Here is a 25,531-nt window from a genome sequence, read left to right on the forward strand (position 1 = left end):
CGCCGTTTGGCCGCCAGCGACGCTGTCAGCCGCGGGCACGGTGGCCGCGGAATAATGCAGCCTTTCGGATGCCCGCCGAACAAACACTATCTGATTCCTCGCGCCGGGCGTTCAGCCCCGCCGTGTCCTCACCTAAAGAGTGTATCTTACACCGTGATATAAGTACTCTCATTATTTATTTTGTGCTTGCTGGTGCGCGCTATGGGGTTCTGTCGTGTATAGCATTGTTTGAACCTATATCACAGTTCGTCTTAACGGCCCTAATCATTTTTTTTTTATTTTGGCCCGCGAAACGTGTTTAGTCATTATTTTTCTAACGCTGCCCTCGTCATCCCCGGACCCCTTCATCACCACATTTTCCCTTCCCTTTCCCCCATTCACCCTCATCAACCTACAATAACCCAGGCCCGTGAAACGTGCCCGCCGTCAGTGAGGCAAATGTCACGTCTGGCAAACAACACAACCAACCAACCAACCTACCCTCAGGCTCCTTTCTTGAAACATATAACAAAAAAAAAAGTGTTTCTAAAGATAGATAAAATGACTATTGTTGCTTAAAAATTGTTATGTCAAAGAAAGCACTTGTCACTTTCAGTTTGGTACAACATGTATCACTGACAGAAGATCGCCTAGCCTTTTCTGCCCCGATGTGAGTTTAACGTTGCTTTCTAAGTTGATCAGTGCCATGAACATAGTCAAGCAGTTGTATGGTTGAAGGTCAATTGCTTGGTGGGGCTCGTGGTCAAATAATAAATGCCTTTCTTCAACCCACACAATATGGTCCCGAAAATGTCGATCGGTGGAATCTGGTAACAATGAAGTTAAAACTGTTTAGTCTAAAGACGTTCAGTAGAAAACTACGGTGATATATTTGATTTTCAATATAAAAAAGACAAAAAAAAAAAGAAACAACAACGTTGGATTCAATTAATTATGTAACACTCTCTGTATTTAGGATAATTTACTCAAGACATTCTGTTTAACACGGTCACTTCGTAACTGTAATTACAATGTTGCGAAGTCCCTTAAAACAGCTCGGTTCTGCGTAATTTCATCTCAAATCAGGGAAGATAAAATTGATTTAATAAATTTTTAATTTTGATAAAAAATATTTTGGGGTGGGTTTTCTGAAAACAAAAAGAGGGAGCGAACGATAAGTTCGGCGAATTGTTTCCTTTTATTGTAATTTATACACAATTTAATCGACCGAGGAGGAAACTGACTATTTCCTGACATCCTGACCTGACGTTCGTTATTTATTGTTTTCCCAACCAGAGAGATTTGTTTGAAAAATTTACTCTCATGACTATTTCCTGCCTGTCGGGGATCGCATGTCTGACCTTCTTCGACATTCTCGAAATGAGGGTCATTACGATAAATGGCTTTAAATGTCTACTCGAATATATAATATGCAAAAAAAAAAAAAATCCGAACTGTGTTTCTTTTTTCGACGATATGTGGTAAGATTTGGCAAACTCTAACCATGCGACCGAGTGGAGGATTCATATTAAGAAAAATATTTTCAGAAGAATCAAAATTAGAATAAGTGAACATCAGCAGCGTAACCATCCGTCGCTGGTGATGTGACGTAGCGGCGCGGCATTCAACCACGTCATAGCCTCAGCGGCGGTTGCTATGGTTACGACCAGGGTGTAAGATAGACAGGTGGGGAAACGAGAGCCAAATGAGCGACCGGATTGTGTCCCCTTCGGGTTTCTCTTTTTCTGTGGCGCCACCTATGTGGAGCACCGCGAACTCTCACTCCGGGTGGGCGACCGGTGGCGACCGGCTAAACTGACGGAGATGATTTCTCTTGGATTTTCAATGAAGGAATGTCGTGCTCTCGGTTTATTTTGCGCACTCTCCCATAAAGTTCCATGCAAATTCGATTCTAATTTTTTTTTCCTCTCGCAGCAGCGCCATCTGTCGCAAATCGGGGGTACCCGCAAGCAGACGAGTACACAATCCGGTCACGGCGCTGCGGTAGGGTTCTATGGGCCGTTTCCCCACCTGTCTATCTTACACCCTGGCAACGTTACTAAAACACTCAGTTGGGAAACTCCCATAGAGACAGCTTTGAAAAAGTGGCCCTTATCTGTCTCCGAGCACCGAGCTAATGACGAACAGAGCGCCACCATTTTTCCCGCAGCGGCCACTCCAGGAACTGCACGTGACTTTTATTTTGGCTTTAAGACCAGATACAGCGGAAGAGGTTACAGGGGTGCCACCCCCGTGTCCCCGGCGGACGCGCCGCGTCGAGCTACGTAAGTTAAAATGCACCTAGGTCGGGACGCGCTACCTGAAAGCCCCGCTGAGGCATGGTTGTATAAAAACAATATTAATTGTGCCGCAAAGCCCTGCAAACTAAAGATTTTAAAAACATAACGCGCCGCTCTTTTTGTACTAAACTCCAATAAATTTCATACAAAAAGAGTCTTTTCCGTTTGTTTTTAAGCAAAAACAGGCTTTCAAAAAGCTCAAGGTGACCACAGTACAGACAAACGATAAAGAGTGGCGCTGTTGTCGCATTTAGCTCGGTCTCGGTGGACGCCAGCGGCCCAGGTTTCGACGGCGAGTTTTCCAACTGAGTGTTTTAGTAACGTTGCACCCTGGTTACGACGCTCGGCGGCGACACGCGACGCGTTTTTTTACTCACAATGTTTCAAACTGCTAAAACACGTGCAAAAGAAAAAAAAATAATCCATGAGTCATTTTAATTTGTGAAAGTGGATGACCAGCAAAGCTGTTTAGCACATGACACAGACGTGACACAGAATTTTGGACAAAGGTACGAATTATTGCCGCCCCGAGGAGCCGGAGGAAACTACACACGCGCGATGGGACTTCACGGCGGAAAGTAGACACGCGCGACGGGACCGCCATCCAGGGAGAGCTGAAGGAAACTAGGCACACAAGCGCTTGGAACGACGACAAAGAGAGGGCGCGAGAGTTTTTGTTGACGCACATGAAAAATCCACGGAACCCTAGCCATAAACAGCTTTGCTGTAATAAACCGAAGATTGCACGCAATTCAGAGCATGCGAAAGATCGTTTCACGCTATCTTCGAGAAACCATGAATATTTATTACCGTAAAATAACGCGGAAAGCGCCCGGTTTCACCGGAAAAGCGCCTAGATTAATTCAGTTTTTAGTGAAAGTGAGATGTCAAAAAAAAAAAAAAACATACCTTAACTATCTCGACAAATACCATCCCACAATTAATCAACTTTGTTTTCTCTTTCTCTCTCCCCTTTTTTTTTTTTTTTAATGGCCATTTAATGCTATAAACGAAGTGAGCGATCGCACCACCAAACCGCCAGTGCTTTCCCAGCCCGAACGCAAGGTGAAGCCAAGACAATTCTACCCCCAGCTGGTACTGATATACTCTGTTTCACCTTGTGTCGTACCGCAGGAAAGGCTACAATACAAGCGCGAGCTCCTTGCTCTAGGGCACATCTCGGCGGCACAAGCTCTCGTGCACCAAGGGCTGCTGCCAACGCTATGAGGTCGCGCTTCTAGCCTTCGCTGCGGTAAAACATAAGGTGAAACCGAGTGTAGAAGTGTCTTGGCAAACCGCGAACGTTCGAGCAACGGTGCTTGCGATGTTGAGAAGACCGCGTCGTCCCCCCTTGTACATATCATCTCATAATCATCATCACTAGACGTCCACCGCGGGCCTCCATGGTATGGGCTGTCGCCTTTCCGCGGTGCCACGGCTCTCCTGAGCCTATAAAGATTATTATTATTAATATTAATGGCGTGGAATCTTTTTTTTTATGTTCTAAAACTCGTGCGAGTTTCGTTTTTTTTTTTTTTTTTTGCTCACTTTTAAGGTTAATTTTGGATTCGCTCACTGCTGATATTCATCCAGCAATAATTTAAACTTAGTTTTTTATTATGACCCGGAACAATTGACTAAAGGGGTAAGGACACGAAGGCACCCTAGACATAACAATTCAACCCGTCGCGGCAAGATACGCATAATCGCGGCGTCCGCTCCGCGAGTGTCGCTTCACCGCATTGCACTAGAACACGGCGAGAAGCGCACTTAAAGGGGTATTCACACGAGGGAGAAATCGCGGGGATTTCTCCCTGGCACGCGCGCATCACGAGATGAAAACGCGAGGCTTTTGCACATCGCAAAGCCTGACGTTTTCGTCGTGGGATGCGCGTGCCAGGGAGGAATCCCCGGGATTTCTCCCTCGTGTGACTACCCCTTAAGGAATCTATATCTGACCCGCCCGAGCGAACTATTTGGGACTTCTGAGTACTCATTGGCAGAAAGGCAGAGTTGAATAGTAAGCACATCATGAAAATCGACAACCGAAATTTGTGAAAACTTGCGCAAGTCCAACTTATTGGTCTGGCAGTGTAACGGAGCCCGAGAGCAATTGAGCTACTTTGGCGGAAATGACGCAGCAATTACCTCACTGCACTGGAAACCTTTTTGGCAAATATTCGGCAGACGTCTACGCATGCGTGAACATGGCAGTTGGCATCCACCGTGCCTGTACATTTGAGTAAGCAAAGCAATGGTTGTCCCAAATTATGTAGCTTGTTCTCCCTTCAGCAATTTTGTGTTTACCCTTGTCAACGATATCCAAGATGAATGGCTGATTTTCAAAAATGGTAAGACCAAGACAAATAAATTTGATTGGCATGGACTAGTCTATCCTAGATCTTCCAGAAGTCCTGTGTGTTCGAATTCTTCTCGAAAAAACCGAGTGTTGTTAAATCAATTCAAATTGCAGTAACCTCTGGAAACGTGTAAGACCCTTTTCTTTCCACTGTGCTTGATCCTATCTCCTCCATAATTAAACTGTCTGGTGTCAGTTAATTTTTACCAAATTTTAGCCTTTGTGCCCCTGTATCAGTTCCTAACAAAATAAATAAATCCACCTTAACAATATAAATAGAGAGGTAGCAATCTTTCATAATTTTCTCAAACATTTTTCAACACATTGGAGTAATTGAACCATGTACAGACATCACTACGCTTATCATTTCATTACACAGATTACTTTTGTAACTACACCACATGGTTCAATGCAGCTTCAAAACTGCACGCAAAATGCAGCCTATATGAACAAAAAAAAGAAGAAAAAACGGCATTGGGCGAATTTTGTTTAGCCCTACCTAGACTGTTATCATGGAGTGCGAAAACTATTTGGAGTGCTGTGAATGGTAGTACAAAACGGGTTTTTTCGCGATCTGCCTCAGATGGTAGCCTCATTTCCAAACATTGAAAACATACTTACCAATGTGTTTGGGTAATCATAATTAGAGAGGATGCTGACCCTTCATACGATTCATATCTTAATCATGTCCTACGAGAGGTCACTACTGTGAGTGTTATTTTAGAAATAGCAGGGGTATTGTTATCGACTGTTTAGTTTCATGCTTTTTAAGATGCTGCACAAAAGCTAACAGGAAAAATAAAAACAAGGCCTAGCCAAACCAGCAGATTTGGAACCACAGTTGAATCGAAAGGTCTGATCCATTGTGAAACAGCAGCAGCATGTGAAATACGTTGAAGTAATGCATAGAAATCTGTACTGCTGACAATGTGTCAAGAAACAGACAGAGAGAGGGAGAACGAGACGAGAGAATGCATGAACATCAGAGTGCCAAGTTGTTTCAAATGTGCACCCTTAAGCTGAGACTAGAAGCTCCGACTTCAGCGTGAGCTCGCTGGCTTCCAAAGTGCTTTGGTTGCATGTGCCTGTGCGTTCACACTTGTGTTAGCAAGGGCAGAAAGCTCGTGTTGAAGGCAGAGCTTCTAGTCTCAGCTTAAAGGTACAACCTCAGTTTTCTGCCGGGAAAAAAATCCTCTTAGCGCTTCCTCTCCTAAGCTCCGAAGGGAACCAAGTTGGTACAAGGTAAAAAGTGGAGAGGAAATAGAAGAGGAGGCGGGAAAAAGTGGAAAGCATGAAATGTACGTCGGCCTTTAAGGATGAAAAGAGTATAGTGGGCAGACCCAGAGCTAGCTGCCTTTGTCTCCACTGCACTCGACATACGAATGCGAAAGCCAAACACTGGACGATGGCGTTCCACATTCTCACATGTTTCTCAAGTGCAGTGGTGACAAAGGCGGCTAGCTTTAGGCCTACCCAATAATCATTCCAACCAGAGCTCAGCATTCTGACGTCCCCGCATGCCCTCACCTCCTCCTCTCGCTCAGCTTCTGGGCGCATAGTCCACGCATATCACAAGACTATGGGTGCCTGGACCACGTTTCCAAACTGTGTTTACGAGCCGTCTTGTCCTTTCTATTCCAGGCTAGTGACACCTCCACGATCCTGGCAGTGGCGCAGCCATGAAGACGATGGCAGATTCCTGTCCTAGTGTAGCTCCCTGTGCAGCCTGCCAGTCAACAGAAACATCTGTAGCCACGTGATGCAGTATCCACTATTCTTTGCCAGCATGGACTGCAACCTTCAGCACTACATGGTGGCTCCAGCACCGTATTTGTTGTTCCTCTAGGGAATGTCAGGCAATGAGGCAGTGGAAAGCTCAACACAATTCCAGGCATAACACTGAATGCCCAGCTTGTCGGAACTCCTGGACGCCAAATGCCGAGCACCACGGGGCTATTCGTAACTCTGTGAAATTCCAAAGCGGCAGAAAAAAATTGATGGTGCTATGGAGAATTAGGCAGCCTTAAAATGGCAGCAAAGCGGCAGAAAAGATGGGGAGATTCCCCAGGATTTCTCAAGTGCCTGCTCACCAAAACCAGCCAGTTTGGCGACAAATACGAAGAGAGGCGACAGAGATGTTGACATGTGCCAAGAAGAGTATGTAGATTTGCGAAGCGGAACACATTTTAATTTAATGCGCTTGCTTTTTCTGTTAAAACCGCATGATGCACGAACACGCCAACCAGAACCATGCGGCAGCAACAGCACGAAGGCCAACAGTCCCTGCCATCGTCGTCTTGCTCCTCTGGTTGTTCGTTCATCCGCGAGAAGGCGAGCAGCGGGCTTGAGTTGCCAATACGAAAATGGACTTACTGGAAGCGTGCAACAGGGCAGTGGTACCGCCATGTAGCTCCTAGCAGAATCATTTCGCTTCATGTGTGTAGCAGCCAACCAGTTTCTAATCAATGTCAGCTTACATGAGCCACTACCACCCAGAAGTCAAGGCCTTCACATTTTCCCCCCACAAAAGTCATCAACAGTGGATCCACGCAGCGGTGCCTAGCCTGTGCCAAGACGAACACATGTTTTATGGCGACTCTGGTCGGAATTCAAGATGTTTGCCACTTAAGGCGGGTTACGAACACGTCACGCCTTGTCTTTTAGGTCGTATTGCCCGAGCCCCCCACGCTATACAAAACATTCGCGACCACAGTTGGTACTAACTTTGTTTTTACGCTAGAGATGAAAATTGAGCCGATGCTTCCATGCATTGGCAAAAACAGTCACAATTATCTCATTTTGAATAGACTAACTCTATCCACCAGAGAGTGCCAAGATATCAGATGAAGTGGAGAAACAATACCTCGCATAAATTTTACCCGCCGCCGACACTGGCGATTGTCGTCCCACAGTAGATACCAGACTCTCGAATTTACAAGCACTTTCTAGAAGCACATTCCAGCACAGATACACGAAAAACATGGCACGTTACTGTCGTTTGCCACTTTCACTGGGGGGAAACCATTAAATCCGAGCTTCGAGCCAGTCCTGCAAATCAATCCGCCTGAGAATATAAGACAGAGCAATGCTAGATGCGAACAGTTTTTGGGATGTCAAGCAGGGGAAATTACTTTGGGGAGCGAACTCAGCATGGCAAACACAGATGGTAGACAGAGCGGGCAGCTTGTCTACGCGGCGTCGTGCCCACGCTAAGCATCAGTCGAAAGAAAGAACAAGGGCAGAGATCGGCTAAATCTGTTACCTTCCTTGCTTGTCCCATTCGCTCACAGGCCCATTGCTTTCGCAACCTTTCATGGAAACCTATGGTGTCGTCTTTGGCACAAAAACAGACCCACAAAAGAAGGAGAGGACACACTGTGTATGGTTCCTTTTCTTCCTCGGCAATGTATTTGTACAAGGGCAGAACACGCTAGGAGCAATTGGTGGGCGGGTATTGCAGCTACGGTGCCCAAAATGTCCTGGGCTCACTTCTGGGCAGCGGCCAGCTTGTCCTTGAGGGACTGCGGCATCTCGGGGGGAGGGGGCCGGGGCAGGCGCAGCCACACCTTCACCGCATCGTAGATGAACCACTGCAGCGCCGTCAACGTACCGATCATGATGATACGCGGAGTCAGGCCCTTCCACAGACCTGCGTGCAATGGACGAGAGAAACAAACATGGTGGACATCTCATACCTTTCTGCAACTCTTCTAAACATATCACCTATGGACTAGTGCATTCTAATTATGTACTAATAAAAAAGAAGGAGGATTACAAGTAACTTAGTAATAGGAAAGGTCACTTTGGCAGAAATAAAACGCAGATGAACCTCGCTATAATGCAGAGATATGATTATTGATTTAGCAAAGTAAAAACAACATATCGTTTGTCAGGCTTCATTTCAATGGGAGTTTAACCCAGGGGTGGCCAGGCCTACCAGGCCTAAGAGCCGCAAACGGAATTACGAAACTTCTAAGAGCCACGGGGGGGAAGGGGGGGGGGGGGGGGGCGGCGGCGGGCAAGTTTAAATATTTTTTCAGAGTCTGACTGTACGTATGAGTGCAGAAGGCTGTACGACAGTACGTATGGATGTACAAGGCTGCCCAACCGCGAGCCGTACTTCATTCTGCCTGAAATCCCTTCTTTTTTTTCTTGGGGAAATGCGGGAAGGGGGGGAGGGTGGGTCCCCTTACGAGGGATCCGCGAGCCGCACTTGGACCAGCAAAGAGCCGCGGTTTGGCCACCCCTGGTTTAACCCATCGTAACAAAAGCGAAAATGCCAGATCTGCCGCAGCATCTGCTATGGTGAAGCAATTTCTAGTTCGCATGCGCCTGAAAGTATACAAGCTGGCAGCAAAAGATTAGAAAAGCCTACAAAAGCAATTCACGAATGCAATGTTCCAATCATTTGTGTACATTTGTAGCATTACAATAGCCTGACACACAAAAGTTAATACAGTTGAACCTCTTTATAACGAACACTGATATAGCAAATTATCGAATATAGCGAACTAATCACGAAGTTTGGTTGGCCATGCTTTATTTGGATGGGTGTTCTAGTTACATAATGAAACCGAAACCGTGAAATCTGACGTGCTATCGGTTACAGCGAAGCAATTCCTGCTTTCCTAGCGTCACAAAATACTACGAAGGTTATTAAAAAGCAGAGTATAAGAAATACAAAAAGTACTTTCGAAACAAAAAATTTGGAAAGTTTAGATCGCCCATGTGCAAAATGTGCGTTTTGGGAGATAGCGCCACCTATGAACTGGGTGAATAACGGCGGTTGCGCCGCGTCTTGTCTCTATGCGAAGCATCAAGAACCAGTGCAGACTAAAGCCAACCGCCATCCACGCCACTTGTAGCGGAGGAGCAAATGGCGACGAAGCGAAAAGTTCTCTCTGGAGACAAAAGTGAAGGTTTTGAGGGCGGTAGATAGCAGCCGGAAGAAAAAAAGACATCAGTGCGGACTTCGAGCTTGCACCAAGCACGATATCTACCATCCTGAGTGCAAGGAAGAAGATTGAAATCTGCTATGCAAACAACACCGTAAAGACTGACCGAAAGAGTCTTAGGCCTTGCCTCGACCCGGACATAGAAGAGGCTCTGTTCTCAAAGTTTAAGGACGTAACGGTGCGAACTTTGCCGGTGTCTGGTCAGCTTCTTCAAACGAAAGCATCCAGTCTGGAATGTCTGTTAGAGCATGATAATTTCAGCGCGAGCAGCAGTTGGCTCCAGCGCGATGGCGCCAGGTGAAGAGGAACCAGCCCAAAATCACGTTTTCAAATAAATGGAATACCCAGCTAACGTCATTTCTCGTGTTGCAACTTGATATCCTCATGCTCCGATCTATTTTTTCTAATGGTGCTTAGTGACAGGTAAGGATCTCGCGGTCCACAATAGCGTGTTTTTATATCTTAGTACCGTGGACGTTCTTACACTGGCTCGATTGCGGGAACGTTCACGTCAGTTTTTGTGTGTACTTTTATAACGAATATCGCATTGAGCAAACAAATTTCCGCTCCAGAGTCTAGTTCGTTATAACAAGGTTCGACTGTATTTTGGGTGGTGTCCACCTCCAAACTGAACACATAAACAAGCATGCAATAGTGGCGCCATCCATGGACAGTGACAAACACCCGACAGAGCTGGAAGAGATACCATAGCCTTTCTTGACTTCCCCCTTTCCCTTTACCTGCGGAAGCTAAGATGCAATTTGAATTTCCCGGTTTCCCTATTTCCAGTCATCCAAAGACAAAAAAAAAAACAAAGAGAAGCGGCACAAGCCTGCCTGTTCAAAGAAAAAAACAACCGCATCTCCACGTGGTGAATGATGTTGATTGGGGCGAAGCTCTGGTGGTGCTTGTCTGCACAGATGCTGAGCCGCAGCATGCCGAGCCTTTCGTTCGTTTTCATCCATGCCACGCTGCGGTTAAATGCTCAAATGTTTATGTAACCACATTCCATACCACACATTCTCTTTCTGACATGGATAAAAACGAACGATAGGCTCGGCATGCTGCGGCTCACCGTCTACGCAGACAAGCACCACCAGAGCTTCGCCCCAATCAACATCATTCACCACGTGGAGATGCGGTTGTTTTTTTCCCTACACGAGCACGGGAGCACGTGCTTGTGAACACGAGCACCTTACATCGGACGGACATACAGACATGGCTAGCCCCTAAGGAGCTTTGCCCCTAAAAAAGCTTGGCACGATGCACAGCGGCAGTAAGAAGTATGTTGTTGCAGACTTCAAGCTTCTACTTAGCACTGTCTACTGAAGAGGATTACATGGACAATGCCACAATAATGGACAGGAAGCGCGATGTACCTTGCCGTTATGCAGTCATGGATGTAAATTAGTTCCAGTTTCAAGATGTAAGCACAGAGCACTTGCAATTTCCTAATGTCATTCTCTAAGCAAAAGCAAACAGTATGGCCTTTCTTCTCAAGGACAGACTTGAGACTATTTGCCATTTGTATGGCGAAAGGTTTGTCATAAACTTAGAGAAGCTAACTGCGGCCAAATGGGATTGTGGACCTGTTCCACAAAGGAAACATTGTGTCTCCAGTGGTACAGTGACCTCTTTACGTTCCTATTACTGTTTTAAATGAAGCACAGAATGATAGACAAGATCTGCACATTCATAATAAGGCTTGAGGGACGCAATGGCATATTTCTATACCCCTGCGTCTGGTTTAACAGACATTGGACATAACTACCGTAAACGTGCGTGTAATGGCAGCGCTCATATCTAGCGGAACCTACAACTACTAACCAAAAAGGCTGAAAAAAAAAAAAAAAAAAAAAAAAGGCGTGTTCTGCTTTTTTTTTTAGCAGACGAAGGAAGGGACTCCGCTCCATTCCTTCGTCTGCGAAGTACTTGCGTGACGGTCGAGCGCGCGCGCTGCCCTCGGCGCGCTGACCTTGGGCATGGAGCAGTGGAGCCGCTGCCTAGCGGACACGCAGTGCCATAGGGTGCCGGTCGTCGAAACCGACGTGCAGCGGCCATTGGGAGCCTCGTCGACGTGTGCCAGCCAATAGGACCAAAGCCGAAATCAATCAGCCTTACTCCACTCCTTTGGGATCGGGGAAACTAGGTGTCGTTTGACTAGGCTTTTCGCATAGTTTCATAGCTGGGAGCTGGCTTCACTTGGACAAAGGATTTAAGGTGCCGTCTGGCGCGGCTTCAAAGCTGATGATGTTGGCTCGCTCCATGGGACAGTTAATGCTTTTGCATTAAAAAAGTTACACAAGTACACTTAAAGCCATGCTGAACCGAAGTCTGGATTCCACAAAACACGGTGGCAAAAGCGTGCAATGGGATGCTACAAACACCAAAACATCACTTATCAGGGTGTCTACCAAATTGTTTTTTTAAAATTCCCTCACTTTTCCAGGTTTTCCCTGACTATTTTAATTAAATTCCCTGGCCCACAACTACCAACACCAAAACACAATATATGATAGACACTATTCACAAAGTAAAATATTTTATTTAAGTTAGATAAAGCAAACTTTGGAAGATGTTTAGAATACATCATTGACCCAGGTTTACTGTTTCAGTGAGTTTGGTACCAGTACCTGAACAGTACATCCATTTGTTCTCTGAGTTACTTTGTTCAGTGACTCATCAAAAGCAACCACCAGATATAGGAAGCTAGAGAGGCTTGCTAGCAACTTCTCTTGAAAGTATGGGGCGATACCATGACATATGGTATATTGCACTTTGTCTTTTCCAAGCTGTATTTTTCTGGCGGTCTCACACATGGGGAACATCAACAGAAACGGCGAAACAGACGCTGCCGCTGAATGGAAAGACCCACGAGTAGTTATAGTGTTCAAGCACAACATGATCCCCAGCCTTTGTGACTTCCTTCTTCAATAAAAAGCCACCACCCACGTCTTCACAGAGGGGCTAAGAGCTTCCGTGGCTGTGGTTAGACACATTGCCGGAGCCCTACAAGCACCATTGCTACCTCCGGACAAAAAACACCCGCTGCTGGAAGGCAAGTCCACATTTGTCGCAGTTTTGAAAAATATGATTGGGCTCTGGGAAACGCTTTGCAGATATTTCATAGCAGTTTGATGTTTCTTACCCTCAACATGAGTAGTAATCGCCCTATTCCCCATGTTGCTCAGGGAGAACTTCTTGCAGCACATTGTGCAGTGAGCACTAATTGGATCATTTGGAATGGGCCGAATCCAACTTGCATTCGTGGATATGTCCGGGTTTGTCCCGTTGAGGTTGAAGGAGCACATTCTCGACAGCGACATAGTCACTTTCACATATCTCCACTAACAGAAAATAACACAATGGAAAGCCCTACCCAAAGCCACAAACACACGTGGCAGAGCTCGAAGAGTGCAGGCGTCCAGGTTGCGTTTACGGGGAAGCGCGAAAACACCATATCTGACAAACGAATGGATCGCTAGGCACGCACCTCTCAGAGGGTAGATGAATAGACGACGACTGTCCTCTTTCGAGTGAGTGGTGACTCACGCCACCTAGTATCCGCTAGAGTAACTGTTTCGCCTCATACTAGAGCAACACCACCTAACTAGACTCGCGAATTAAACGAAATGGCCGCTGCTACTCTGCTTCACTAGTGACTGTGAGTAACTCTTTAGCCGCCATACTTTAGCGTTGCTACTCTAAAGTGTAGCTTATTTAATGGCTTTAGAGTGTACTAAAAGAATGACGAGCCGCCAGATTCGCACATGCTCTCGTGTGAAGCGCAGCGTGTAAAAAATTGGGCGGGTCGCATCGCGCCTAGGGGGTCGCGACGCCGCACTTGACTGCGCTCGTGGCTATGCCTGCCCGTGCCTGCCTGTTCTAGCGTAAGCGGGCAAGCATGGAATAAATTCCCTGACTCGGCAATCTTTTTGGAAATTTCCCTGACAATTCCCTGACTTTTCCAGGTGTCTTAAAATTCCCTGACAATTCCCGGTTTTCCCAGTCGGTAGACACCCTGACTTATACTACATTACCTCAAACGGATGACCATATTTTTTAAAAAAAGGAAGCACATTTGACACATAGGTTGACGTCTTGTTTTTCTGAGAAAATTCGAGGAGAGGGAACGGCCTCGCATCTTCTTCGCCTCGCCGCCTTGAGGGGGCAAAGCGAAGAGAGGAGGAAACTGCATATGTTAACGTCGCGTGCCTCGTCGGCCTCGTTCAGTCTCTACCTCTTTTTCCAAAAATACGACTGTCCATTCGAGATATTGCTTTACGAGTAGCATTGTAGGGATTGTAGCGTCCCGCCTACAGCTCCTGCATTGTTTCCAAAATCAAAATTTCGCTTCACCATCCCTTTAAGACTGCTTACAAGTAGGAAGGCGAAACCCAGTCAAGGACGACGTTGAGAACGATGCCTAGAGAACGACTTCTAGGACGACGTCAAGAACACCCATTAGGATGAACTCTAGGACGACGTCAAGAACGACCTCTAGGGTGACATTTAGGATGACCTTAAGGATGACATTCAGAACGATGCCTAGAGGACGACAAGAACGACGCCTAAAGGAGGACGCCTAAGTAGGCTGTGGCATACTTGCATGGGCGGCGTTTGCCTGCGGAAGCTGCCGTAGTTGTAGTTGCTGCTGTTGACATCGAGGCCGTAGATGTAGACGCGGTCGCCTGACAGCCCATCACACGAAGCGCACCTTTTGCACACGGCGCTCCGGCGGTGACATCATGCTGATGACATAAGCTTGATGACATCACGCTGATGACGCATGATGACATTTTATGACCATCTTTCGGGCACAACAATGCCGCCGCCGCTTGTTTTACACGTACTGTAATAAGTGAGGTCGTCCTAGAGGTCAGGACGACTTCTAGGACGACCGCAAGGACGAGGGGCGCCCTTGAGCCCACGATTGAGCAGCGCATGCCACTCAATCACATTATTACGGCGATTTACTCCGATTTGCCGTTCAATGAGACAAGCAAGGCTTTCGCCTTAAAATATATTTCTAAATTACACGCGTATAGGCCGCATATCAGTGATTTGAAAAATGTTGAAAGTGCCATCTGCTTTGTGGCACTACGACATGAGACTCCAGAAAATTCTATAGGCAGCTTGCACCAGATGGCGCACAAATTTTTGCGCTGTTTGTCAATACATTTATGCGCCATCTTGGGCTCGCAGCAAACATAATCACGAAGCGTACGAACAGCTAAAGGGACACTTCAACGAAATTTGAAATATTCCCGTCGTGTTCAAAAATAGGTTGAATATGATCCACAATATCCGTAAATGACAATCGCACGTTTGTATTTTGATCCTGGTGGCTGTATTTTTCGTTATAAACGGCCCACTCTGGAAAGCGATCGGAGAAGGCCCAGCTTAGAGCACGTGACATCCAACGCAATCGTGACGTAGGTCGTCTCAAGACGAGCAAAGCTACGGCGAGGTTGACGTCGAGAGGATGGCCTAGTCGTTCCAGCCACCGAAGCGGCTGCTTTTGTACGAATTTTGAGTGACGGGTTAATCTTCTATAATCTTCTAGGGGGACAATAGCGACTTCTGCGACACACAAAAGGGATTCTCGGGAAGAGGGGAGTTCCCCCTTCCACCCTTCTCTCGTCGTGGCCGGAGACGAGACAACCTCCGTCACTAGCTGTGAAGGTTCCTAGACGAGCATTACAAACGAGGCGTTAGCGACATCCACCAGGTGCTCTTTGCTAATCGTTTAAAATTCCTTTTCGAGACTTTTTTTAACAAGATATTGGTATGTTCCATGTGATACTGCTCTTTTGAACACATATAGACCAAAAAATGAGCGCCGAAATTTCGTTGTAGTATCCCTTTAACCTTCCTGCCAGCAACTACGCATCTCCTGCCAGCGACTAGCTCCATGGGTGAGCATGTGAGCTACAGAGCCCATTTTAAGCTGAAGCTTGTTTTTTTTGCTAAACAAAATGGCAAAAGAGCCGCCGGACGGAAGATCGAACTTGAAGAAAAATATGTATGTTGTTGGTGCCTCCAAGAAAAGACGCTCTAAGGAAGACGAAGTGAACAATGCAGGCTCTCCAAAGAAAGCAGAGCACGTTTCCCGAGGTAGAAGAGTTGCCTTTGCAGTACATGACGGACACTCGCAGCAATGGTTACGCAGTTTCGACAGAGATGCTGCGCTTGAGGGTGCTGGAGATTGTGCCAAGTAAGAAGCTTCCAGGGCAAGTGTTTGAAATCAGCAATGGGTAAATACGGCAGTTCACAACGCGAAAAGGCCCGTCGCTCTGCTGTCGGAAAACAATGCGTCAACGTCTACCTGCGGAGTACAAACAGAACCTGCTGGCATTTCAAATCATCATCATCAAGATGCGCAGAGAGGACGGGTTACATACTCTCACAGGCAGGCCATGCAGATCAAACTCCGATTTAGTTTGGTGCACCCAGCACAACGTCATAGTGGAGGCAAAGGTGAAGAAGAGCGTTCAAGTTCACACAACGGACACCGAAAGACAACGACGCCTCGTATCGCAACAGATGGGCGAAAACTACCACCTTACGTTGTCTTTAAAGGGAAACGAGTACCCACGAAGGAATTTCTTGGCGGCATAATTGTCGGAGCACAAGAAAAAAGATAGATGGCGGACGTGCTGGGTAAAGATTGGTCGACGTGTGTTTGAGAAAAGCGGCCAGGTGCAGACCTCAGCACGCTGTGCCTCCTTGTCCTTGGTAGCTTTCAAGGACATCTGACCGAGAATATGTGAGAATGACTTGGCGACTCTGACACGGACTTAACCGTTATACCTGGGGCTATGACAGGCATGCCACTAGAAGCTTCAGTCAATCGGCCCTTCAAGTGTGCACTTCGCCGCGCACACTCTGAGTGGATGGCTACAACCGCCCACCAGAAAACGCTGACTGGTCAGCTGAAGAGGGCGGCCCTCCATGTGCAAGATTGTATTCTTAAAACGTGCGGGTCGGTATCCTTCAGGATCATAGGGAAGAGCTTCAAGGTCAGAGGCATCTGTAACAAGTTGGATGGTATAGAGGATGACATCATCAGGGATCAGGATAGGGACGACAACGTGGAGACGTCTTCTGACGATGTGGTGCCTACTTCCGAAGAGGATTGTATGGACTAGTGATTGCAGTACGGACATTAACAGCCGATTTCTTCGTAACAAGAATAAACACTCCTTTTCTTTTTTTTTCTTTTAACACAAGGAAGCAAGTTAAAACTTCTTTTGATCCAAAAATATATTTTTCAGAACAAAAATTTTTTTTTTTTCTTTGTGTACAACTGCCATACCCAACCTTCACTAAAACTAAAAAAGAGAAAAAAAAACTGTGTGTATACGGTATTTTACTCTATGCCACTCTACAATAATAAGGTTCGACCATAGCTGCATGACCCACAGCCAACCGATACGTGCAATCTTCCCCACTACAATAACTTTTGCCGCATGGTTCTCCAAACCCAACAGCGACGCAATCATGAAAGAATGCTTCGAAGTGCCACCCACCGGCCATGCCAAGCTTCTTGGCAGCTTCGATGGCAGTGCTGCCCTTCTCCTGGTTCAGCTTGGAGACCACTGTGTCGGCGGGATGGGAGACCACCGCACAGAACACGCCAGCTGAAACGGAAACGCTTATGTTACGCTGCTGACTACACTTACTTACTGCAAATAAAAGTAACTTCAAAATAAATAGACCCTTTTCAAAAGTCTACAAAGCAACACTGACAACCGCCATATTCTGGGCATCGCTTTCTGCACGATGCGTGCGAATAGACTTGACTTCGCACCGTGCACTAATGCAGCACTTGTTTCCTATGCATCCTCAAAGCATATACTCAAACTATGGCAGCCTAGGGGTAACCTCTAGAAGGGGCGCATTTCAAAAATTTCGGAAAAATGACTACCGTAAAATCTTGTTCGAGCGCTCACTTAATATTTTGAAATGATCATGCCAGTCCGGGGGATGAGCACTTCTTAGGACGACGACATGTAGAGATGCGTCCCTTGTGTGTTTTCCAAATGTTACAAAATTGAGAAGTGGGCGCTTACTCTGGAACTGGCAGATGCTCAGGATTTCAAAGTAGTGTTGCATTAAAATATGACACCGAACCTGCAGTTTTGTCAGGTATTGGACAATAACAGACTTCTACCAGTTGCTGACAGAAGCTGATGGATTTTGGGTGAGGAATTTAAGTGAGAATGAGATTCATGAACACCAGCAGACTTCAGTGTTTTAAGGGGAGACACTACCCAAGAAAGTAAATTTTTGAACCACTTGTCTGATTTAAATTATATTTACAGGGCTTGTTTCTGTTGATGTTGAGAACATTTCTGCCAATTTTTGTTAACCTGGGTGAAGTACAAAAAAAATTGCAAACGTTCAAAGACGATAGTGGGCCCGTCTGTGTAGGAAAACTATCGTTTTGAAATTACTTACAAATTTGTTGTTTTCATATGTTACATTGCATTAGGACAGTTCAGAGCAGATAACTATGGAGCTATATTTCTATGTTATACTATCTTTCATGACAAAAAAGCCACATAAACACAAATACAGTTTTTTAGATTTCCATCCTTTGTCCAAACTTTTAGTTCTTGAGCATGAGAAATGACAAAAATAAAAAATACAAGCTCATAGTTATCTTCCCCTTAAAATTTCACCCCAGAAAAACTCAAAAATGAATCCAAGTTGCGTAATAACAAAACGATAGTTTTCCTAAAGTGAAATTTATGCCAAAAAGTGGAATGGAGAAATATGCATTCAAAGTGCCCCAACCCCTACCTTTTCTTTAGCATCGGTGGACCCAAAATAATTTATAAAAAAATTAACTATGCAGTGTAAACTGACAAAACTTTCTGGGAATACTCTTTAGATGTTGGTGGATGTAAATATGGGATCTTTCAAAATCAACTTTTTTTTGCAGAAATTGTTTTTTCTGGGTAGTGTCCCCCCTTAAGCGTAACCATGCCTTTTGATGCTATCACTTATAGAAGTGCAATAAGTGGGTGATTCAATCTCGAATCAATTTTACTGCATTTATAAGAAGACATAAAAAACCTTTCATATTAAAAAATTGGAAAAAAAAAAAATTAATAAAAATACAATTTTTGAAATGACCTTGAATTGTGTATGTTTAGCTTTTCTTCTGTGTTGTTTCTTCTATGTGAACTATACTTAAATTAACAATATTATAATTTTAAATAGGCTTTGACAGAAGCTTTCATTTGATATGCTTCTTGTGCCTTAAATAATTGTACATCAAAAGCTAGCTCGGTCCAAAGTAGGCCCATTATTGTCAAAGGTGCAAGATTCGAAATTTATTTTATAAATAATAAAAAAAAACACTCTTGAGAAATTTAATTCTTCTATACAAAGTATAAAGCAGAAAAAAAAAGTTGTTGTGAAAAAGGCAATCTAAACGTTGCGAGACTTAAAAAGGTGTCAGTAGTGAAGCTACAAGAATTGCAAGGCCTACCTTCTGCCCTTTCAAAGCCCAATACTCAAGAACAAAAAAATTTCCATAGTTCTAATTTACAGTTTTGTTCCAGTCCCACATTTTCCACCAACATATATTTTTTCAAAATTTTTTTGAGGACCCATTTTTTCTTGCACGATTTAAGATGAAATCACCCAAGCACATTATCATTCAATGCCTTCGTCTTAAACCTTTGGATACTTGGTCTTAAGTCTTTGGATAATATATCCTGAACATTCTGGCATTGACTAAATGCTTTCATATGGCCCTGCAGTCATAAATGCTGGAGTTGGGGCTTGTTTCTACCATGTGTGCTATGCCCTAGATGCTTGCAGAAAACCTGATCCACAATGGGGTGGGGCCAAGTTAAAAAAGCATCCCCATCTTGGATTTGATCAGTCTCTGACAAAGTGATGGCACGATGGCATCACGGTGAACTTTACAAAATGCTGACATCACCGGAGCATGTCAGCATGACCTGGCCCAATAAATGCTCCGCATTCGCAAGTGTGAAACCAACGGATGGTTCCTGCAGCAATGGCACGTCACACCGGCCCACATGAAATTCTGAAGCATAGTCGGGGTCAAGACGGCCCGTACCAATGTATCCGGCGACGAATGTGACCACCAGCTGCTCGGGCTTGGAGCACTGGTCGCGGGGCTTGGGCACCACGTGCTTGTAGAGCAGCTCCACAGTGCGCTCGAAGCAGGCAAACTTCATCATGGTGTACGGGATCTGCCTCATCCACAGCGGGCTGATGCCCTTGTAGAACCTGCACACGGGCGAGTGGAACACGGCTTTAGTGAGTCGTCAAAGCAAGCGAACGCAAGAACCTCTTCGATGCGTACAAAGAAAATGTTGCTGGCCTGGTGACTCCTAAACACGGCAACGTTAAGCCCAAAACTGGGGTGCAAAAATGATGTTGATTGGGGCGAAGCTCTGGTGGTGCTTGTCTGCGTAGACGCTGAGCCGCAGCATGCCGAGCCTTTCGTTCATTATCATCCATGGCAGAAAGAGAATGTGTGGTATGGAACGTGGTTATATACGCATTTGAGCATTTGACCGCAGCGCCTTCTCGTCTATAAATGTTGAGCCAATGCATGCAAAGTCTAACGCGATTATATACGCATTTGACCGCAGCGCCCTCTCCTGAGACATTTGAGCGGCTCCATGCAACGTTTCATCCATGACATCCCCAGCTCTTGAGTTACTACCACATCTCGGAGCCCTCTTCGTCCCGCAGTCGTGGCCGAGTGGTTAAGGCGATGGACTAGAAATCCACTGGGGTCTCCCCGCACAGGTTCGAATCCTGTCGACTGCGCAAACAATTTTTTTTTCCCTACACGAGCACGTGAGCTCACGAGCAGGATCACGAGCACGAGCACCAGCAAGGTCGATCTGAGCACGGATGCCGGACAGAGAAGGCTAGACCCTAAGGAGCTTCGCCCCTAAAAGAGTAAGATCAAAGGTGGACAGAAAGAACGGTCTTTCGGTTGTTACCCTTCATCCACGCAAGTCTCGGGGATGTCGCCGTGTTTAGCTTGTTGATGCAGCCGATTTTTCTAAGTTTTAATTGAAATTACTTTGTGTTCTGACATATAAAGCCTAATTCACATGATGCGATCTTGCTCGCAATTTTGCAGCGACAGCATCGCAGCCGTCTCTCCACTTTCTTGCCACACGAGCGACGTCGCAACTGAGAAATTGCCAGTAGAATCACACCACGTGATTCGGGCATGACACTAAAGAAATCTCAGAAAGCAAAAGAAAAGGTTACTGCAATCAAAGGTTCCCAATCGACCATACGCAAAATTGTTTGAGCGTCTGGCAACACTCTGTGCGCTGCCATCTCTTACTTCGAGATTCCTCTGCTGTTAGTCAATTTCGTAGCATTGTCGGTAACAACCAGGGCCTACTGCTCACCACCATTGATCCTCACCCACACTTATGACTTTTAGTATAATTTTATGCGCTTCTTGCACCTGTATTTGCTTGTCGCCCGCCGGTTACTCGCCGCAACAAACATGGCAGACGAACACTCCAGTTCGAAATTCGGCTTTGAATGCCGGCAAAGACATGAGCGCGGGCACCTTGTTTTCCAAAGTGCTTTCTCAGCACGAGTGGTTAACAAGCGAAGGATTCTTCAGAACTACACTTTTGCGCCCTGTCCTTTACCAATGCCGAAGCCAACAGGTGAGACTGAGCATGTTCTTCTTCACCCCACTAGACGGCGCTGTGCATTTCGCATATGGTCTATTGCACGCTCCCTTTCTGCCGAGTGAATACGGTAATGTCGGAGTTTCTAAGCTCGCATAATCTGTTTCACTGTGGGTACTGTTGGGGGTTCCTCAGCTATCTATCGTGGCTGCTATGGAGAAAGAAATAGGCACGGTAGACCGCCAACTCACCCGCGCAGCCCCTCGTCCTTGAGGATCATGGGAGCCACCTTGCTCAGGTAGGGGGGGCAGCCAGCCATGGTCTGGATGCGCACCTTGCACGCCTCCATTGGGCACAGGGCAATGTCGGCAAAGAACTCCGCCGAGGCGCTAGCAGCCAGGTACAGCGACGTCCTCCATAGGTACGACAGTTCCTAGCAAGAACTCCCCGTCAGAGAAGGAACACCGCACGGTGGGCTCTTTCGGTTGGCAACGCCAGCGGCAGCTCAGCGAGAATTTTAACTCTGAGATCACTAAACCTGCTCTTTATTCCTTTCCCTCTCCTTCTGTGAACAGGCCATGAAACCTGACATGGCAAGCGACAATGCTAGCCCCACGCTGCTGAGACAGCACAAGATTTTACATTGTAAAAAATAACCGCGAACCTTACAACAGCTCGTCGGCCCTGAAAGCCATGCTGGGATGGGAATAGTTTGAAATAAGAATAAAAAAAAATGAACACTCAAGTTTTTTCATACATTTTAAAACAACGCCGGGATTTATAAAACAGCATATCTGGCGGAGCCCTCCTACAGCTCTTTTTGTTGAAATAATACCAGAGACATTGATGTATGTAATTACAAAACAGACTTGTAGCGAATTAATTTATTGTTAAGACGTCCAGATAGTGGAACAACCTTGCGGAACAGGTAGTGTGCATTGATGACAAGTTTACTTTTCCTGCTCGTCTGAATGCATAAAAAAGTCCCCCCCCCCCCTCCCCCAATAATGCCCACAAGGCAATGTAGGAGCAATGTAAATAAAATTAAATTGCACTTGCACATGTAAGTAGCTTTGACAACATGGAAGCACAGCAGAAGCTACGCTATTCTTGACAATGCAGCACAAAATAGTTGAAACAGAGTACATTACCCTGAGCAAGCAGTTGCAATGGGACAATAAAAAACTAAAACGCTGGCAGTCGAGAACAAAGAGACAGCAGCTGCACACGTGTCCAGCAAAAGAACAGCCTCACCTCTCCCAGCATGTTGCTGTAGAGGATCTTGAAGACTTCATAGAAGCCAAACTTGCCCAGGCCCTGCAGCGAGTAGCCAATGGCGGTGGGTGCCCAGCCACGCCCGAGGCCCCTCATGCCCTCCTCCTTGACGGTCAAGTTGAAACCGTGGAAGATGCCCTTGTATTTCGCTGGATTGGTCTGCAAAAAGCCACAAATAAGCTCCAGACATATGGCGACCTTCAACAAAGACACTGACGGGACAACAATGTTCCCAACAGAAGCAGGCATAGCCACTAACAAGGCGAGAATGACAGGGTGTTTTCTTCAAATGTGCAGCCTTCAGCATGTGTTGTTGGCTTTCGCCGTGCTCTCGCACAAGATGCCCAAGCATTATCAAAGCTAGGAAACTCCTGCTGGAAGCATAACAACTAAATCTCCTCCCTTATATTTTTAGTGCCAGAGCTGAACACGGTTGGTTATTGGGTGTACGCCCCAATCACACCTGTCAATACTGCAGGAGCATGTTGAGACATAATTACCTGGATTCTGCATTTGACGAGGTCCAACGGGACGACGGCGGTGTGAGTGATGCCGCAGCTGAGGATGCCTCCAAAGCCGCACAGGGCGTAGTACTTCATGGAGCCGTAGGCAACCGGTTCTGCGTTTCAAGTATACCCCCGAAATGAGGCGTTTGCGCAGGGGTTACGCACGCCCGAACTTCTAAACGATGAAAGAGGTCGTCAGGAACAGCCACACGTATGCATGCAGCATAAAAAGCAACCATACTGACGTTCATTTTGTTTTAGGAGCATCAGGTTTTTTTTTCCTTTCTTCGACGTTCTAACATCCGCAGTAGTTTTGAGTTGTGTAACAATTGCTTTGCCTTTTAACAGTTATACCCCTAGCCTAAAAGCATATTTCTTACATTCTAAAATCAAGAGGCGACAGCAATCGAAACAACGATCTCATTAGACTACCAACGTCCTCCAAAATACCACGCCGCCCGCCCAAAACTGAAAATGAGGTTAATTCAGAACCGCCGTGAACGATGTAGACGCACTTCGAGTACAGGCCACCGCCGGTCACCTTCATAGGCCCATGCCAAAACTAATGTCATGACCGTCAAGCTCGAACAATCTAAGCGCGTCTTTCATTGAACTATGCCGAGCTTTGACAGAGTTCGGTGAAACCCCGGAAGAAAGCAGTCACGTTCCCCGTCACTCGCAGCTGTCCTCTATCATTTTTTCCCAAGGTCACTAGGTTCTTCCTCCTAAAGGCGGATCATGGCCTTAACGAAGGCGTACACGCTTGAGTCCGACATTCCTTGTTGCAGTTTGGAGCCGAAATAAAATTGGTTGCTACAAAAAAAAAATCTCGACTTACCCGCCGCGGCCGCAGCACCGAAGGTCCTCGGCGCAACGGGGCATACCGGCTTGGAGACGTCGCCAGGCGCGTCGCAATGCGCTGTGAACGGCCTGGCGAAAGGGCTGCGCTTGGCGCTTTCGAGAAGCTGACTAAAGTTATTCATCGTGTCTTAAGTTAGGTGGCCAATTCTTCGCAGACCAGAACCAGCTAAATACAAGGAGAACACCTGCAGGATACAGGTGCCCGACCTCTCGCCGAACTTGAGAGAAAATGGCGGAGGACCCGGTTAAAAACCACGTGATTCGCCTTCGAGCGTTCGAGCGTTGCCAACTCGAGCGACCGAAAGATTTGGCAGCTGAAACCGGTTAGCAACAGGAAATAACAACTTAAAAATTCTAAAACTTCTTTAACTCTTAGATTATATGACGACATTTAGCTGATAAATTTAATTACCTATATTATTTAGTTTTATTCCTCTAAATAATGCAGTTCAAAGAACACGGCCAGAGGCGGAATCGAATGTTAGGCAAGATCACGTGTAGATGGCGGTAGCTGTCCGGGACCACTCTAGACCACTCAATAAGTATGTATAGTAATAAGGTTGAACTAGGTGCAACTTAAAGACTGATTTGTTAGGAAACTAATCTAAAGCCCAGTGATGCCGCTGCCACATATTACAAGCCCAAAAAAATTGAGGATATCGGACACCCTACCTCGGATACACATTGTTAGAAAGCGGAAAGTTGTTTTGCCTGCATCGCACCACAACATGGTGGTGAAGTAACCTTTGGGGCAGTGAACGAAATGCAAACAAGAAAACTTGAAACAATAAGTTCTCATGCACCCGGTAAAAACTTTCTGTGCCTGTGTAGACCGCTGAAAGCAAATTAAATGAGCTTATGGTCTCTTCTTTTTAAAGGACCCCTCACTCAAGCAAGCTCATGCGTGTCACTTTCCACACCAATCTTGTGACTGAGCATGGCATATAACATTGATAGCAAGAGCACCTTACGCTTTTGCCCTCCTCGTCTTTTCCTATATCCTCTCCACTTTTTACATTGCACCAACTTGGTTCCCCTCGCAGCTTAGAAGAGGGGAGCGCAAAGAGGATTGTTCCCAGCAGAAAAAAGAGGAGGATGTGTGTCGGCCTTTAACCTGATTCACCTACAGCTCTAGTTGTACAAGTCACGCATGCAAAAATACTGGTATTGACAACATATGGGTGGGACTTCAAATAAAATATAGTAAGTGCACAGTGTCATAAATTTTTTTTTTTTTTTTTTTTTTATGTTTTGTTCGTTTTTATTGCAAAAATAAACTATGCATTGCCGGACGCTCGAATTCTCCGCCCAAATGTAGCGCCAGCGTTCCGAATTAGATTCCAAAGTTTCAGCACTAACAATAATTTTATTCATAAGTTATGCGATTTTTTTTTTTTTTAATCCTCAATGGCAAAATGGGCAGTTGGGCAGGCTCGGAGCAGAGCGCAGAGAGAAAAAAATCTACTAAAACTTCCTTCCTCATTCTGGTTCATAAGCAGCTTCTAATGCAGTCTGTGCACTGCACGTAAGAAAATTTTACTGCCACTGAAACACTGCACTTTTCCCCTGAGTGCAACATCCTGTTTATATGTGTAAGAAAATATATTCCATAAAACAACGCAGCTCGAAGTAGATT

General features: G+C 45.9%; 1 protein-coding gene across 1 annotated transcript; it reads right to left on the reverse strand.

The window, feature by feature from the left end:
• Positions 1 to 8,018: 8,018 nt before the first annotated feature.
• Positions 8,019 to 24,177, reverse strand: LOC8041429 (phosphate carrier protein, mitochondrial). Its single transcript, XM_002414657.5, has 7 exons — positions 23,873 to 24,177; positions 23,029 to 23,147; positions 22,508 to 22,687; positions 21,505 to 21,686; positions 19,696 to 19,868; positions 17,126 to 17,236; positions 8,019 to 8,287 (listed from the first exon to the last, which is right to left on the reverse strand). The coding sequence occupies exons 1-7, from the start codon at positions 24,015 to 24,017 to the stop codon at positions 8,124 to 8,126; spliced, it is 1,074 nt and encodes a 357-aa protein (XP_002414702.2). The 5' UTR covers positions 24,018 to 24,177; the 3' UTR covers positions 8,019 to 8,123.
• Between the last annotated feature and the right edge of the window lie 1,354 nt (positions 24,178 to 25,531).

This window comes from Ixodes scapularis, unplaced genomic scaffold (genome assembly GCF_016920785.2).
Source record: "Ixodes scapularis isolate PalLabHiFi unplaced genomic scaffold, ASM1692078v2 PGA_scaffold2__306_contigs__length_199485367, whole genome shotgun sequence".
Classification (NCBI taxonomy): domain Eukaryota; kingdom Metazoa; phylum Arthropoda; class Arachnida; order Ixodida; family Ixodidae; genus Ixodes; species Ixodes scapularis.